Raw genomic sequence first — 15,838 nt, forward strand, 5'->3', positions numbered from 1 at the left:
ATTTATACATCCAGGAAGCTTAACTATAACAAGATAAACACAGAGATCCATAATTAGACATTACTATGGTAAAAATGCTGAAAGCCAAAAAGGAGAAAATCTTAGGGGGTCTGGGTGGCTCAGTCAGTTGAGCATCGACTCTAGATTTCGGTTCAGTCGTGGGATAGAGCCTTGCACTGCCCCCCCCCGCCCCACCCCCAAGCTGTGTGTGGAGCTTGCTTGGAATTCTCTCTCTCCCTCTCTCTGTCTGGCCCTCCCCTGCTCACTCACACATGTGAGTTATTTAAAAACATAGAATAGAATAGAATAGAATAGAATAGAATAGAATAGAATAGAATAGAATAGGGATGCCTCTGCCTTTAAAAAATAAAGACATCATTACTTCAATATTCCACTTTCAAAAACAGACCAATTAGGTGGAGATCAACAAGCAACTAGGTGACACTATAATAACCAATTGGACCTGAAAGACATCTATATATAACACCCGAGCCAGCAACAGTAGAATATACATTCTTCTCAAAGAAAGATCTCCAGGATACATCTAATGAAGGTAAAACCTAAGACATAATATCAACTTCAATAATTCATTTAAAGGGAAAAACAGCAGTGTCTGGCTGGCTCAGTCAGTAGAGTGACTCTTGATCTCAGGGTCATGAGTTCAAGCCCCACATTGGGTATGGAGCCTACTTAAAATACAAACATAAAGTAAAATAAAATAAAAATAAAAATTATATAAAGTATGTTCTCCGATCACAATGAATGAGAAATAAGTAACAAAAAAGAAATTCTGGAAACTCACAAATCAGTAGAAATTAAACAAAACACTTCTACATAACCAATGAGTCCCAGAACAAATCAAAACTTATGGGTAGCACCTAAACCATACTTAGAGGGAAATTTCTAACTGCAAATGACCATCCGAACAAGAAGACATCAAATCAATAAACTAACCTGCTACACCTTAAAATACTAGAAAAAGAGAGGAAATTAAACTTAAAGCAAGCAGAAAAAAATAATAAAATTAGAGAAGTTAAACAGATATAATAGGAACAGGTCAGTAGACTCAAAGGCTGGTTCTTTAAAAAGATCAACAAAATTAACTTAGCTCGACTGTCCAAGAAAAGAGAGAAGACTCAAATTATTACAATCAGGAAAGAAAGAAGGACCTCACTGCTGATCTTAAAGAAACAAAAAGGGATATAAAGGAATACCAACACCAGCTGTCTGCCACTCAGATAACCCACATGAAGATGACAGATTCCTATAAAACTATAAACTATGGGGCTGCCCAGGTGGCTCAGTCAATTAAGTGTCAACTCGATTTCGGCTCAGGTTGTGATCTTACAGTTTGTGAGTTCAAGCCCCAAGTCCAGCTCTGCACCGACAGCACAGAGCCTGCTGGGGATTCTCTCTCTTTCCCTCTCTCTCTCTCTCTGCCCACCCCTACCCCCCACCCCACTTGCACTCTTTCTCTCTTTCTCAGAATAAACTTAAATAAAAAGATTGTAAAGATGCAAACTACCAAAAACTTACTCAAGAAGAAACAGACAAGCTAAATAGACCTGTTAAGAAGCAAATATATAGAATTAGTAATCAAACAACTATCCACAAAAAAAAAACCCTAGGCCAAATGGTTTAACTGCCGAATTCTACAGAACATTTAAAGAAGTAATACCACTTCTTCACAAACTCTCCCAGAGTACAGAAGAGGAAACATTTCTCAACTCATTTTTCAGGGCCAGTATTGCTCGACATCATTAGTCATCAGAGAAATGCAAACCAAAACCACAATGAGATATCATGTCACACCTACAAGAATGGCTATAATCAAAAAGTGAGATAATAAGGATTAATGAGGATGTGGAGATATGTGAATCCCCATATACTGCTGGTGGTAATGGAAAATGGTGCAGCCACTTTGGAAAATAGTCTGGTAGTTCCACAAACCATCAAATTTAGTTCTCTTATGACCCAGCAATTCCACTCCTAGGTATATACAACTACATAAAAGCTCGTCCGTGAATATTGATTTATAGCAGCAATACTCACAACAGCCAAAAGATAGAAACCTCTCAAATGTCCATCAACTGATGAATACAAATGTAGGATGTCCATACCATGGAATATTATTCAACCATAAAAAGGAATGAAGTACTGAGCCGTACTACAGTGTAAGTGAACCTTGAAACCATTACGCTAATTGAACGAAGTCAGTCACAAAAGAACGTAGATTATATGATTCATTTCAAATGTCTAGAACAGGCAAACCTATAAAGAGAGAAAGTAAGTTAGGGGTAACTTTGGGCTGGGAGAATAGGGAGTAGGGTGTGACCGCCAAAGGATTTTTGGAGGAGGGGCCTAGGGTGGTATTGAAAATGTTAAAGTCCACTGTGGTAATGGTTGCACTTATCTGTGAATATTCTAAAACTACTGAATTGTATACTTTGGTTTAATTATATGGTATGTGAGCTGTATCTCAATAAAACCATCTTTAAAAAACCTTTTTCAGGAGAGCTTTTAGCCATTCCTCATAACTGAATCTCAAATTCTTTATCTTAGTGCAGAATGTTGATCTATAAAATACTGGAAGATAACAAGCCAAAGCCAGACACACAACAGATACAGTCAGAGAAGTTAGAGATCTGGAGGTTACCCATGACTTTTCTTCCCCCTCAGACCCACCTTCTTATCAGTCACCATATTCTATGATGTGGCCTCCAGGCCCTGAAGACACAGACATATGGGTTCTAATACAGGGCTCTGCTCTCGCTCCTGAACATTTTTACTCTTTGGTAAAACACAGGTATCCACACCTAAGCTTTTAAGTGTGGCTGTAAAGATGAAATGATGTAACATATGGAGAGCTGTTGTCCAGTGCTTGACACAAAGCAAGCACTCAATAATCAGTGCTATCTTCAATTCCTCCTTTCCAATCCCATTATCGCCACCTTCTCCTTCTGGACTGCTCCATCAGCCCCTTGCAATCACTCTGCTGACCTCGTTTTGCTCCTTCCAAATTCATCTTCCATTCAGATTTGTTCCTGCACATCTGACAGTGCTATTTCCTAGCTGAAAACACTCGAGTGGCCCACTCTGTTTTACACACCTTTAAGTCCTGGTTCTCTAAAAGAGTATATACAAGCCATGGTGACCCGGACCCTGCCCATGCTTCTCTCATACCTCACTCTCCAACAACAGTAACCACTTTCTAAATTCCCCCCGAAGTACCACAGTGTTTCTGAACTTCATTCCTCTGCTCACCCCAGGTCTTCTCTCTCAAAAACCCCCTCCATTGGGCTTTTTCTTTTTTTTTTTTTTTAACTTTCCCTCACTAATACCTCAGTTTAAGAGTTATCATTTTGTAGCAAGTCTTTCCCAACTTCCCACGTAGACAGGGGCTCTCACATTTTAGTAAGCATCAGAACTCCTGGAGGCTTTGTTTGAACATAGATTGCTGCATCCCACCCCAAGAGGTTCTGGAGTGGGTCTCCTGAGTATCTGCATTCCTAACAAATTCCCAGGGGCTCATACTCTGAGAACCGCTGCCTGATGCCATCTCTCTCATTACACTCACCGCTCTGTATTCGAGTGTCCCATTCCTATGTCTTTCTCCTGTGAACCCCTGAAGACAGGACACACTAAACCACACTGCTAACCACAGACCCCGTGTAAAGTTATGTGGGCCCTGCCACAAAGCTGTCCCTCTCTCCCAATTACTCTCACTCCATCACTCGTGCCACAACTTTATGGTCACCAAAGGCTTCCTCTCTAGGAGCCTCCCCAGATCTCCCTTTGTGCCTCATTTCCAGAAGGTCACCAAGTCTTGCTGGCTGCTATTAAGGGGGGGGGGGGGGGGGGGGGAGAGATGGGAAGAGAATCCTAAGCAGTATCCATGCTCAGCACAGAGCCTGACATAGGGCTTGATCCTACGGCCCTGAAATCATGACCTGAGCCGAAATCAAGAGTTAGACGCTCAACCAACTGAGCCACCAAGGCGCCCCTAGAGCCTGTGACTTTTGATCTTGGGGGTGGCGAGTTCAGGCCCCACACTGGGCATGAAGCTTACTTAGGGGAAAAACAAAGGAAGCCACAGTGGTAATATTCAGAGTAAAGAAAGCACACTGCGCCACTGCTCCTGCCGCTGCTGGCATCCACCTCCCAACACCGGCGAGCAGCGTGTGTGGTGGGCGTCTGGGCTTCACCTTCATTTGCGCCAGCTGCTGCTGCTGCTGTTGCTGCTGCAGCCTCCGGAGGGCCTCTTGCTGCTGCTGCCTCTGGCGCATTAACTCCTTCTGCCGCTGCAGCTCCAGCTCCTTCCTCTTCCGCTCCTCCTCTTCATGCCGGAGTCGGGCCGCCTCCTCTTCCATTCTCAGCCGGTTCTCCTCTAATCGACGCTGGGCTTCTTCTTCTTCCCGGGCCCATTTTGCAGCCTCCTCCTCCTTCCCAGAAAGAAAAATAAAAGAGAATAAAATTTGTTAAAAAAAAGTCTGAATCACTTTTGAAGGCTTTTGTCAAAAAGCTATAGATACACCAGAAAAATCAGGAACTTTGTTTATGATGATGTAAGACGGAAGATTTCTTTTAAAATCTATTTACAATAGCCACAAAAGCCTAGAATGCTCACAGGATAAAATTATAATTTATTTGGGGCGCCTGGGTGGCTCAGTCAGTTAAGCGTCCGACTTCAGCTCAGGTCATGATCTCACGGTCCGTGAGTTCGAGCCCCGCGTTGGGCTCTGTGCTGACAGCTCAGAGCCTGGAGCCCATTTCAGATTCTGTGTCTCCCTCTCTCTCTGCCCCTCCCCTGTTCATGCTCTGTCTCTGTCTCAAAAATAAATAAACATTAAAAAAAATTTAAAAAAAAACTATAATTTATTTGCTAATTTCGTCATAAAAGAAATGTCACTTTGACCATTTGTAGTAAGTACTGATCTGAGAGATCACCTGCCAACTGTAGCAAAGCTTCTGGCAACTGTTCCTCCGTTAAGGCAGAGTTAGCTTTTCAGGATGCTGAGTTTGAAAACCTACCAGGACCTTGCAAGGACAGATTACCAGGAAAGCCTCACCCAGTTGTGGAACCAGAGCAACCTTACAAGATCATTTAAATTCCATCCCCGATTCACACCTCTGGAGGTCCCACAGGTCCTTTGGAACATCTCTCCTTGACCTATTGTCCCTCCCTCTACTACTCTGTCCTGTACCCTGGCTCATTTTCCTTCTGCTTCCCTTCTTCAAAGCCATTCCACTATGCCCTCTGGAACGCTCCTCACCTTCCTCCACAGAGTCTGCTTACTGTGCCTACAATGCTGGTTTTTCCTGATAGCACATTCCCCTTCATTTTCCAAAACTGAAGGCAGATGTCAACTACTCTATGAATGACTTCCCTAGTCTTTAGGAGGCAGACTTCCCCTCTGCCTTTTTTCTTTCCTTTTTTTTTTTTTTTTTTTTAAAATAGCCTTCACATCCAGTGTGGAGCCCAAGGCAAGACTTGAACTCACGACTCTGAGATCAAGACCTGAGCTGAGATCAAGACTTAGACACTTAACCAACTGAACCACCCAGACACCTCCCTGCTCCCCCACCTTTTCATGATCTCCAATTATACCCTGTCCTCCTGTTTGCTCCTATACCACCTGTGTCAACAATTATTTCTACCTATCCAACAACCATTCCTTTTAGGCGTCTTCCTTATAGACAGAGCCTCTATGTCACCTCAGAGGTCCAAAATGCCAGATTTTGCTTCCAATGTAACTAGAATCATGTGATATGATTTAGGCCAAAGGGATGCCTGCTGGAAGGCTTCTAGAGAAGATATTCTTCTGAAACAAAAGAAGCACAAGAGAAGGGCCATTCCCTTACAGGCTTTCCAAGGATATGGTATACAAAACGCCTAATCAGGACATGAAAAATCTAAAGTTAAAAGTCAACCCACCTAAAAAACAGAGCAGAAGTCTGCAAAGGACGCGGATCCTTAATGACACCTCTGAGTTACTCAAGTCGTAACTGCCTTACTTGACATGTGATCTGTTGTTTAAACTATTTTAATGGGTGATGGGCATTGAGGAGGGCACCTGTTGGGATGAGCACTGGGTGTTGTATGGAAACCAATTTGACAACAAATTATATTTAATAATAAAAAAAAAAAAAACTATTTTTAGGTGAATACTTTGGTGTTGCAGCTGATGTATCCTAACTGTGGCATTTATTTCTTGTACAATCATCACCAACATAGCCTGTGAACTTCTGAGGACAGAAACAATTTCTTTAAAAGTTTCACATTCTACCAGAGAAACATGCCCAGTAAGCGGCATATAGTACCTCAACCAAACATGTTAACTGTTAAATGAATAAACCAAATGACAAATCAATACACAATCTACCCTTGAGGCTCTCTACCTCTAATTGTATTTAGGTTGTTCAAAGAGTTTCAATCCAGAATTTAGCCAAAAGCAGGTTATCTCCAGCTTGCGTCAATCTACACCTAGAAGTGTGGATTGCCCATAGTAATTTCCTTCCAGAGAGTACAGTACGTGGGGACAAGAGTAACTTTACAGCGGAGAAAACAAACAAGCATGGCCGCAGCCAGGTGACCAAGGTCTACACCAGTGGTCATTAGTCATGTTGATAATATGCACCCTTGATAGAGGATGATGAAAATGGCACTTTGCCTTTGTGTGATCTACTTTACAAATACCCATAACCTCAGTTTAATTGTGAGAAAAACGTCAGATAAATTCCAATAGAGGGTTAACCTAATACTGACCATTAATTATTCCTTAAAACTGTCAAGTCATCAAAAACAAGGAAAGCCTGAAAAACTGTCACAGTGAAGAAGCAGCTAAGGAGACAACTAAATGTACTATTTTGGATTTGGGATCTGGGAACAGAAAAAGAACATTGGGAGGAAACTGAGGAAATGTGAAAAAACCATAGACTTTAGTTTAAAATAATGGATCTGGGGCGCCTGGGTGGCGCAGTCGGTTAAGCGTCCGACTTCAGCCAGGTCACAATCTCGCGGTCCGTGAGTTCGAGCCCCGCATCAGGCTCTGGGCTGATGGCTCAGAGCCTGGAGCCCGTTTCCGATTCTGTGTCTCCCTCTCTCTCTGCCCCTCCCCCGTTCATGCTCTGTCTCTCTCTGTCCCAAAAATAAATAAACGTTGAAAAAAATAAATAAATAATAAAATAATGGATCAACATTGGTTTACTGTTGACAAATGTACTGTACTAACGTAAGATAATACTAGAAGAAGCCATATTATCAACCGAACGTTTTTGAAAATCTAATTAATACTGTTCTAAAAATAAAGTCTCCTAAATTAAAAAAAAAAAAACAAAAAAAAACAAAGTTCTTAAACATTAAAAGGAAATGCTTTAGGGGTTCTGGCTGGCTGCAGAGGCAGAATGGCCTGGCTGGCCTGGGACTGGATAGTGGTGACTGCTCATAGCCTGTGAAAATACCACACAGCACTGAACAGTGCACTTTAAAAAACTGCAGAGCACCCTCAAGCAGAAGCAGTGAACTTGCAGATCTCACAGCTGGTATTTTAAAGGCCTTTAGGGGGCGCCTGGGTGGCGCAGTCGGTTAAGCGTCCGACTTCAGCCAGGTCACGATCTCGCGGTCTGTGAGTTCGAGCCCCGCGTCGGGCTCTGGGCTGGTGGCTCAGAGCCTGGAGCCCGTTTCCGATTCTGTGTCTCCCTCTCTCTCTGCCCCTCCCCCGTTCATGCTCTGTCTCTCTCTGTCCCAAAAATAAATAAACGTTGAAAAAAAAAAAAATTAAAAAAAAAAAAAAAAAAAAATAAAGGCCTTTAGATTTCTGTCCAGTATTCTGAGGGTTTCTTGGTTCTTTGATATTTCATTCAGCTTTTATAATTACACGTGGAACAGTCATTATAAAAGTAGTAAGAGTTAGGTCTCACGGTAATTTTAAGTCAACAGGCCATCCTCGCATCCAAACACTTTCTAATCACAAACCCCTAGCTTCAAAGAAGCAATGAGAAGAGCAAGCCAGGTGTCACCTGCTTGCGTAACAACTCCTCCTGCTTCCGCCTTTCCTCCTCTTCTCTCCTCCTCTCTTCCAGTCTCCTAAGAGCTTCTTCTTGCTGTTGTCTTTCTTCCTCTTCTCGCTGTCGCCTTAATGCAATTTCTTGCTCCCTTTGACGTCGCAGAGCTTCTTCCTAAATTTAAAAAAAAAAAAAAAAAAAAAAGGTGTGTGGGGGGGAGGGAGGACAAGGGAGGGAGGGAGAGAGAGAAAGAGAGAGAAAAACTCTGGATCTCAATATATCCCATTATAATTTGAAAAGAAATAGACTATGTGCTAAGGTTCTTTAACAGTAAATATAAAAAGGATATAATCAGGATCTAGAGTAAAAAGTAAGTATGTGAGTTAGGAGACAGACATATCAACCATTAAAATAATTTGTATTTGAAGTATTAGTAGTTACACAGCACTATAATGAGAGTCTACCCTGGGTTCTACATTAGCTACATCATTTACTGATTAACCCCAGAAAGGGCCACATGAGGCCTCACACTTTGGCTTCTCTGCTGGTACCATTAGTCCTCCTTTTATCTATCAATCAATCAATCAATCAATCAACCGGGAACCTAGAACACAGATCAAATCACCATAGCAATCCAAAATGCCTGGTGTCGTAGGAATAAGTTCTCTAGTCAGAAGTACTGAGTAAAGCCATGTATTCTAGAACTTATTCTGAAGAACAAAGTCGCAAGTACACAGAAAAGGGTCTCATCGTCAAAATAATTTAGGAAATACTGAGCAACACAGGATTCAACTGATTTCTTTACTGCAATACTTCTTAGAGCCCTTACAAGCTAGTGTAGAATGTAACTCTAAGAAGTATTAGTAGTTCAAATTTAATTTCAGCATGGACCTTTTTGTTTTTCACAGAGTACTTCCTGGGGCCAACAATGGGATGAAATGTGAGATAACACTGCACTTAGGAGCTATTTCAGAGTGGATTCTTTCAACTGGGATAAGTAAAAAATCCCAACAGAGAAACAGGTCAAGCAAATGAAAAGAGAATTCACAAAAAAAGATACATAAGTGGTTAAAATACATGAAAGCCATTCAACACTGGTCATAAATACTTAAGTCGAGCTTCCCATTGAGTGTGGAGCCTGCTTAAGATTTTCTCTCTCTCCCTCTCTCTGCCCCTCTCCCCTGCTCTCTCTCTCTAATAAGTAAATAAAAAGAAACAAATAAATAAATAAATAAGCAAAGACTTAGTTACTTCTGAAATCTAACTGAAAATATTAAAAAAAAAAAAAGCAACTCCAGATCTACCCGGATTGAAACTAGCAGCAGGGGCTGCTAGCGGGTAACAGACATTTATTCTAAAGGAAGTGACTCTCCTAAATTTCTAATCTCGATCCTGCTGTTAACTCCTTCCCAACTTCAAAAGACCGTCTCCGAGAACTATGAATCTGGTTTAGGGCTAAAGCTGGGGTCAGCGCTCTCCAAGGTATACCTGTTTCCTTCGGGCGAGCTCTTCCTCTTCCCGCCTCTTCCTTTCTTCCTCCTGCTGCCTCCGAAGGATTTCCTCCTGTTGTCTCCGGAGTTCTTCTTGCCTCTTTCGCTCCTCCTCTTCCCGTTTTGCCCTCATTTCTGCCTCTCTTCTCTCCTGTTCTAGCTGTGATGACATGAAAATACTCTTAGAAACTTAAAGCCAAGCACAGAAACACTGCAACATGACTGACCACTGCCATTAAGAGAAACTGGAAGGTGCAGACACTACACCACTCACAGGTGCCTGTACTGCAGCTGAGTGATGAAACCAGCTCTGTAAGAACTAAGCTCTGGGGGCACCTGGGTGGCCCAGTTGATTAAGCGTCTGATTCTTGATCTTGGCTAAGGTCATGATCTCATGGCTTCATGAGTTTGAGCCCCACAGCGGGCTCTGTGCTGACAGCACAGAGCCTGCTTACGATATTCTCATTCTCATAGTCTCTCTCTCTCTCCTCCCCCTCTCCCACTCGTGCTCTCTCTCTCTCTCTCTCTCTCTCTCTGAAAAAATAAACTTCAAAAAAGAAAAACGAGAACTAAGCTCTGATATGTCCCAATAAGCAGAACAGTGTTCTGCTCTTCTAAATTGAATGCACTCTCCCTGACATTTACCTGCCTCCTCGTTCCACACTACCATACCTGATCTTCTAGGGATGGGTGAAAGTGGCCAATACAAGAGTCACGTCAGAATTCTTTTGGGGCAGCACCTCTTTGCTCATCTCTAACAAAGGATTTTCTGACTGAAGATCTACTGATTTTCTTCACATCTACTGAAGATTTTCTGACTGAAGTGTCTACACTGTTAGGCTTCAACAGCAATGTTATAAAGCTGGTAGCATGAATCATAGAGTTCTTTAAAATTTGAAGAACTACCACTTAACAAATTCTATCATTTACGGTTCTGAGATACCAGCTCAACCCAGACCCTAGTCTCCAAGCCCAGCCCATGGCCACACGTACATTTCAGGCCTTCACCTCCTTTTTTTTTTTTTTTTTTTTTTAAGAGGCAGCAGGCAAGCACATGCATGAGCAGGGGACAGGGACAGAGGGAGGAAGGGAGGGAAAGAGAGAATGAATGAATGAATGTATTTCAAGCAGGATCCTCACTGTCAGCACACAGCCCAATGCAGGGCTTGATCTCACGACCTGAGCCAAAACCAAGAGTCAGATGCTCAACTGACTGGGCCACTCAGGCGCCCCTGAGCCTTCACTCTCTCAACCACATTTCTAAGAGTCCCTTACTTGTCTTCCCAGCATACAGTTTTGCCCACATTCCCCAGCACAACATCTTAAGCTCCACCAAAAAAAAAAAAAAAAAAAAAAAAAAATCACTCCCGGGCTTACATTTAACATCATCCTTCACCCTGAAAATAAATCCTTACTCTCTAACATGACATGTGTAAGGGCACTCGTGACTGGCCTGCCTCATCTTAGCCTTCTCATCATGTATCCCTCAGACACACCATGGCTCCAAGCCAAACCAAATTATTTAGCTGCTTCCTGAACCAGTATGTTCTCAGGCATTTCTGAGCCATTACAGGAATTATTTCTTTCAAGTGGGTTAAATTCTACTATTCTTCAACTGAAAATTAGTGTATGTATTTCTGTCCATCAGCAGTGTCACCCAATTCATGATGCCCACCTAAGTGGGTGAGAGTAGGTAGTATTTTGTAACTGTGTTACTTGCCTGATTGTCATTGCCCTCGCTCCTTCAACACACATACCCCAGACACAAAAGACTGCAAATTCCTATCCTTTATCCCATGTGTTCCCACCACAAAGCACTACAGTACTAGAAAACTCTCAAGAATTATTTGAATTATGGTCTCTCACTTGTTTATGGAGACAGACTCTGACCATGAACCCTTTCTACATTCTGGGCACTCTAAGGACTATCACTACTGCAGAGGATAAGAACACATTAAGTATAAAATAGGAACGAGATTTTCCCTGAGGAATGAGAACCCAAAAGTCATTACAATGACGTAAGTGTTGATAAGACATCCTCAGCTGGCAAGATTCCTTGCTCCTCCAGAAAATGTGAATGGAACATAGAATCTAATGTTAATGTTGGAACTTTTCAGCCACATGTCTGGAGACACTAAGAAATATAAACTAACATCACTACAAAGATTCGGTGTGGGAATTCAAGCCATAAATCAAGGGTCTAATAAGAACGCAGTGTATATTTTCTTAGGTTTTAGTATTTGTAACAGGTGTTTACACCATGAATAATGTAATTAAAATATCCATATAATCAGAATCATAAATGTGTTAACCAACCAATTTTAATTGATTTAATTTAAACTTGCTAATTTTAATTGTTTGAGGTCTTTTCTGGGAGAAAAGGGAATAATAAGGTTAGAATACGAAAGTGCTTATAACAGGTAAGTACAGTAAACTAACAGGGCAAAGCCCAAGTGGCCAGAGAGACAGAGATGTCAGTAAACAAACCCCTGTGTCTGACAGCTGGAAAGCATGCTTTATTACAGAAGAATAAGGTTCAGACCTTTGCAGCTTTGGCCTTCTCCATTTGCTGAAGCTGTTCAAGGGCAGGTCCTGGAGTCGTGGTGTCAAGGGGAAGATCCCATACACTACCACCTTCCCAAACTGTAAGACAACAAGGGTTAAAATGAGGAATATCAGAGCTTATGTACATGGTCACATCTCCACAAGCATAACGAAAAAAGCTATTTCCCTGTCCCTGAATAAGCTCCATCATACAAATCTGGGCTGCTTTTAGGTAGACTGAACTGCATATGGGCTCTGGTTTAAATCAGTATTCTTCAACACATCTGGAAGAAAAGAAATTACCAGGCATGTACTGGGAAACTAATTTCATCCTCAAAAACCCTACTTCTGGTCACACACCCCATTTTTACTGATGAACATGCTAAGGGTTGGGGGTAGTTCTGTAATATTCCCAAGGACACATACCATGCACATGGCCATGCCAGGATTTAAATCCCAGTGCATTAGACCCTAAAGCCCACAGTATTTCCAGTAGTCATACAACCTCTTATCGCAAACCAAGAGGAGTGGGGTCAAGAGAGGTATGTAACTGTGAAACTGGAGAGAACTGAGTAGTTGCATGATACTGTGAATGTGTTCTATGCCACTGAATTGTTCATCTAAAAATGATTAATTTGGGGGCGCCTGGGTAGCTCAGTCTGTTAGGTGTCCAATGTGGGCTCAGGTCATGATCTCGCGGCTCATGAGTTTGAGCCCCACATCAGGCTCTGTCTGATAGCTCAATGCCTGGAACCTGCTTCAAATTCTGTGTCTCCCTTTCTCTCTGCCCCTCTCCTGCTCGTTCTCTCTCTCTGTCTTTCAAAAATAAATAAGCATTAAAAATTTTTTCTTGGGGCACCAAGGTGGCTCAGTCAGTTGAGCATCCGACTTTGGCTCAGGGCATGATCACTCAGTTTGTGGCTTCAAGCCCTGTGTCGTGCTCTGTACTGACAGCTTAGAGCCTGGAGCCTGCTTCGGATTCTGTGTCTCCCCCTCTCTCTCTGCCCGTCCCCAGCTCATGCTGTCTGCCTATCTGTCTGTCTGTGTCTCTCTCCCTCTCTCAAAAATAAATAAACATCAAAAAAATTTTTTAATTTTCTTAAATCGTTAATTTTATGTTATATGAATTTCATGCCAAAGAGAAAGAGGTACAGCTGGAGGAAGGGAGGCCTCTGGAAAAGCTGGGCAAGTCTCACAAATCACAATGGGTCCTGCTGACCTGAAAGGCAGCACAGGGTCAAATGCAGAAGTAAACAAATAAAGTCTTCTGAGTCTGCTTTCCTACTGCCAGCAAAAGGTCCACGGACACCACTTTTCAGCATTCTCTATTCCCTACACTCCTATTTCTATACTATAAATTATTGTTTGTATAAAACCAATGGACAATTTTAAAGGGCCTTGACTGTATCATACCCAAAAAGAAACTGTTCAATAAGGTACTTAAAAATACGTCTCCCAACATTGGAGAATATTTTAACATCACAATTATAAATGACTACCAAAAAAAATCAAGTACACAGAGCAGGAAAAGTTGATGATAATCAGTCCTTCTCCTGCTATAATCCCCAAGATCAATGTTAGTAAAAGAACTATAGCCTGAATAGCTCAATGGCTCTAAGAAAAATCCGCCAATCTTGTGAGTTTGAGCCCTGCATCAGGCTCTGTGCTGACAGCTCAGAGCCTAGAGCCTGCTTCAGATTCTATACGTGTGTGTCTCTCTCGGCCCTTCCCCACTTGTGCTCTTTCTCTAAAAAATAAACATTAAGGGGCGCCTGGGTGGCGCAGTCGGTTAAGCATCCGACTTCAGCCAGGTCACGATCTCGCGGTCCGTGAGTTCGAGCCCCGCGTCAGGCTCTGGGCTGATGGCTCAGAGCCTGGAGCCTGTTTCTGATTCTGTGTCTCCCTCTCTCTCTGCCCCTCCCCTGTTCATGCTCTGTCTCTCTCTGTCCCAAAAATAAATAAACGTTGAAAAAAAAAATTAAAAAAAAAAAAATAAATAAAAAATAAACATTAAAAAAAGAAAGAAAAGAAAAATCTACCAATGCCCATGGTTCCTGAGAATTGTCAACATTAACTATAACCTCTTGTAAGGATTTGTCTACGGTTCACTCAAACTACCTACTTCTGCAGGTATCAGACATTAAAAACCAAAAGTGTTCCAGCAATATCAAGGCTTTAAACAACAAAAAAAAAATCTCAGCCCCAAATTTCCTAATTTGATGTAAAAAGATCAGAGAATGAAATAGGGTGTTCACTTTAAAGCAAGCTTTCCTCGGGGTGCCTGGGTGGCTTAGTTGGTTAAGCGTCCGACTTAGGCTCAGATCATGATCTAATGGTTCGTGATTTTGAGCCCTGCATTGGGCTCTGTGCTAACAGCTCAGAGCCTGAAGCCTGCTTCATATTGTGTCTCCCTCTCTCTGTCCCTCCCCTGCTCGCGCGCGCACTCTCTCTCAAAATTAAACAAACATCAAAAATTTTTTCAATAAAATAAAGCAGGCTTTTCTCATCCCAAAACTTCTGGGTACCTGGAGTGTTAAGCTATGTATTAACCCTTCACTCAAAAGAAGAGACGTTTTTACTAAAGCTTTTTTTTTTCACTCTGGCAGAATAAATCAGTCAAAATTTAAAACACTTTCCCACACCAATTAGAGCAACACAAAAAAGAGAGGCTAGCTCAAATTCATGAAATTTATCTACTAAAGACTTTTAGCAAATCTTTAACAGTATAGTTTCAACAGTATTTTCAGTCCTTTTCTGGGGTCTAATGAGACTCTTTGTTAATATTCAATATAAAATGGTTCAAAAATAAATAAAATGGTTCAAAAATGGACACATTTTTTAAAAATTGAATTACAAAGTAAGAGTCTAAATCCTTGGAGCTATACTAAAGGCGAATCTGAATTTTTACCTGTAGGCTGTGAGGTTGTTGGCTGAAGCTCCCAGATAGAACCAGTATCTGGCACTGACACAGACCTAGTTACTGAAGGAATGATGTTCTGATCAGATATTCTGCAAAAAGGAAATAAAAAAATTCACGTGTTCTTGTCATTTGCAAAAAAAAAAAAATAAAGAGAAATTTCTACATGATTTGTAGGTTTTCCAGGCAATATGGCCAGAAAACTCCTTCACTGTTTTAACTAAAATACAACACTACCAAAAAAGCATTTAGGAGAGGAACAAAGATAGAGGCACATTCATCCCACTTCTGGAGTCAAGGTGTTAACAAATGTTGATTTCTAAATAATGAATATACCAACTGTCTTGAAAAAAAAAAAAAAAAAAAAAACACCCCAGAATAAAAAGCCAGTAGAAGTCATAGAGACAGCATGTTATAATGAAAAACCCACAGACCTGAAGTCAAAAGGCTTCATTTTTTTCTATCTCTGAAGTTTTCTGTGTATTATGTCAACCAAGTCCTTCAGCCTCCCAGGGTGTAAACTGGTACCTTACCACCTACCTAACCTGCTTTCCCCACAAGATGGGTTATGACTCAAAAGAGAAATGTGAAAGGCTTTGGTTAAATTGGACAGTAAGGTTTTTAGGACAGTCAGCGATATACTTGAAGGAAATGCAAGTACTACACTGAATGATAATCTGAAATCTATAATAGAAATTTAAGGCTTCAAGCATAATTTCCTTTTCCTCAGACTTATCCTAGAGGCTTTTGGGTTCTGGAAAATTTTAACTCTGTGTGGCAATGTTCATATCTCTTTTGACATACCATGGGTGAAATGAGATTAAACTTCTAGACTATAATTTTTTTATTGCTGGTTCTATAAGAATACACTACTTCCCAAATG

At 41.5% G+C, this 15,838-nt stretch overlaps 1 protein-coding gene across 4 annotated transcripts in view; it reads right to left on the reverse strand.

The window, feature by feature from the left end:
• GIGYF2 (GRB10 interacting GYF protein 2) overlaps positions 1-15,838 on the reverse strand; it is a 147,876-nt gene that overhangs the window by 20,142 nt on the left and 111,896 nt on the right. For all 4 annotated transcript variants that reach the window (XM_047085571.1, XM_047085569.1, XM_047085568.1 and 1 more), the window contains 5 exons: positions 14,947-15,047; positions 12,037-12,137; positions 9,493-9,654; positions 8,020-8,178; positions 4,206-4,442 (listed from right to left, as the gene is read on the reverse strand). In XM_047085571.1, coding sequence (XP_046941527.1) covers positions 4,206-4,442; positions 8,020-8,178; positions 9,493-9,654; positions 12,037-12,137; positions 14,947-15,047 — 760 coding nt within the window. The remainder of the gene's footprint in view (positions 1-4,205; positions 4,443-8,019; positions 8,179-9,492; positions 9,655-12,036; positions 12,138-14,946; positions 15,048-15,838) is intronic.

Source organism: Lynx rufus, unplaced genomic scaffold (assembly GCF_022079265.1).
Source record: "Lynx rufus isolate CCGP_SWC_20201006 ecotype Redwood Valley unplaced genomic scaffold, mLynRuf1.p SCAF_2, whole genome shotgun sequence".
In the NCBI taxonomy this organism is placed as follows: Eukaryota; Metazoa; Chordata; class Mammalia; order Carnivora; family Felidae; genus Lynx; species Lynx rufus.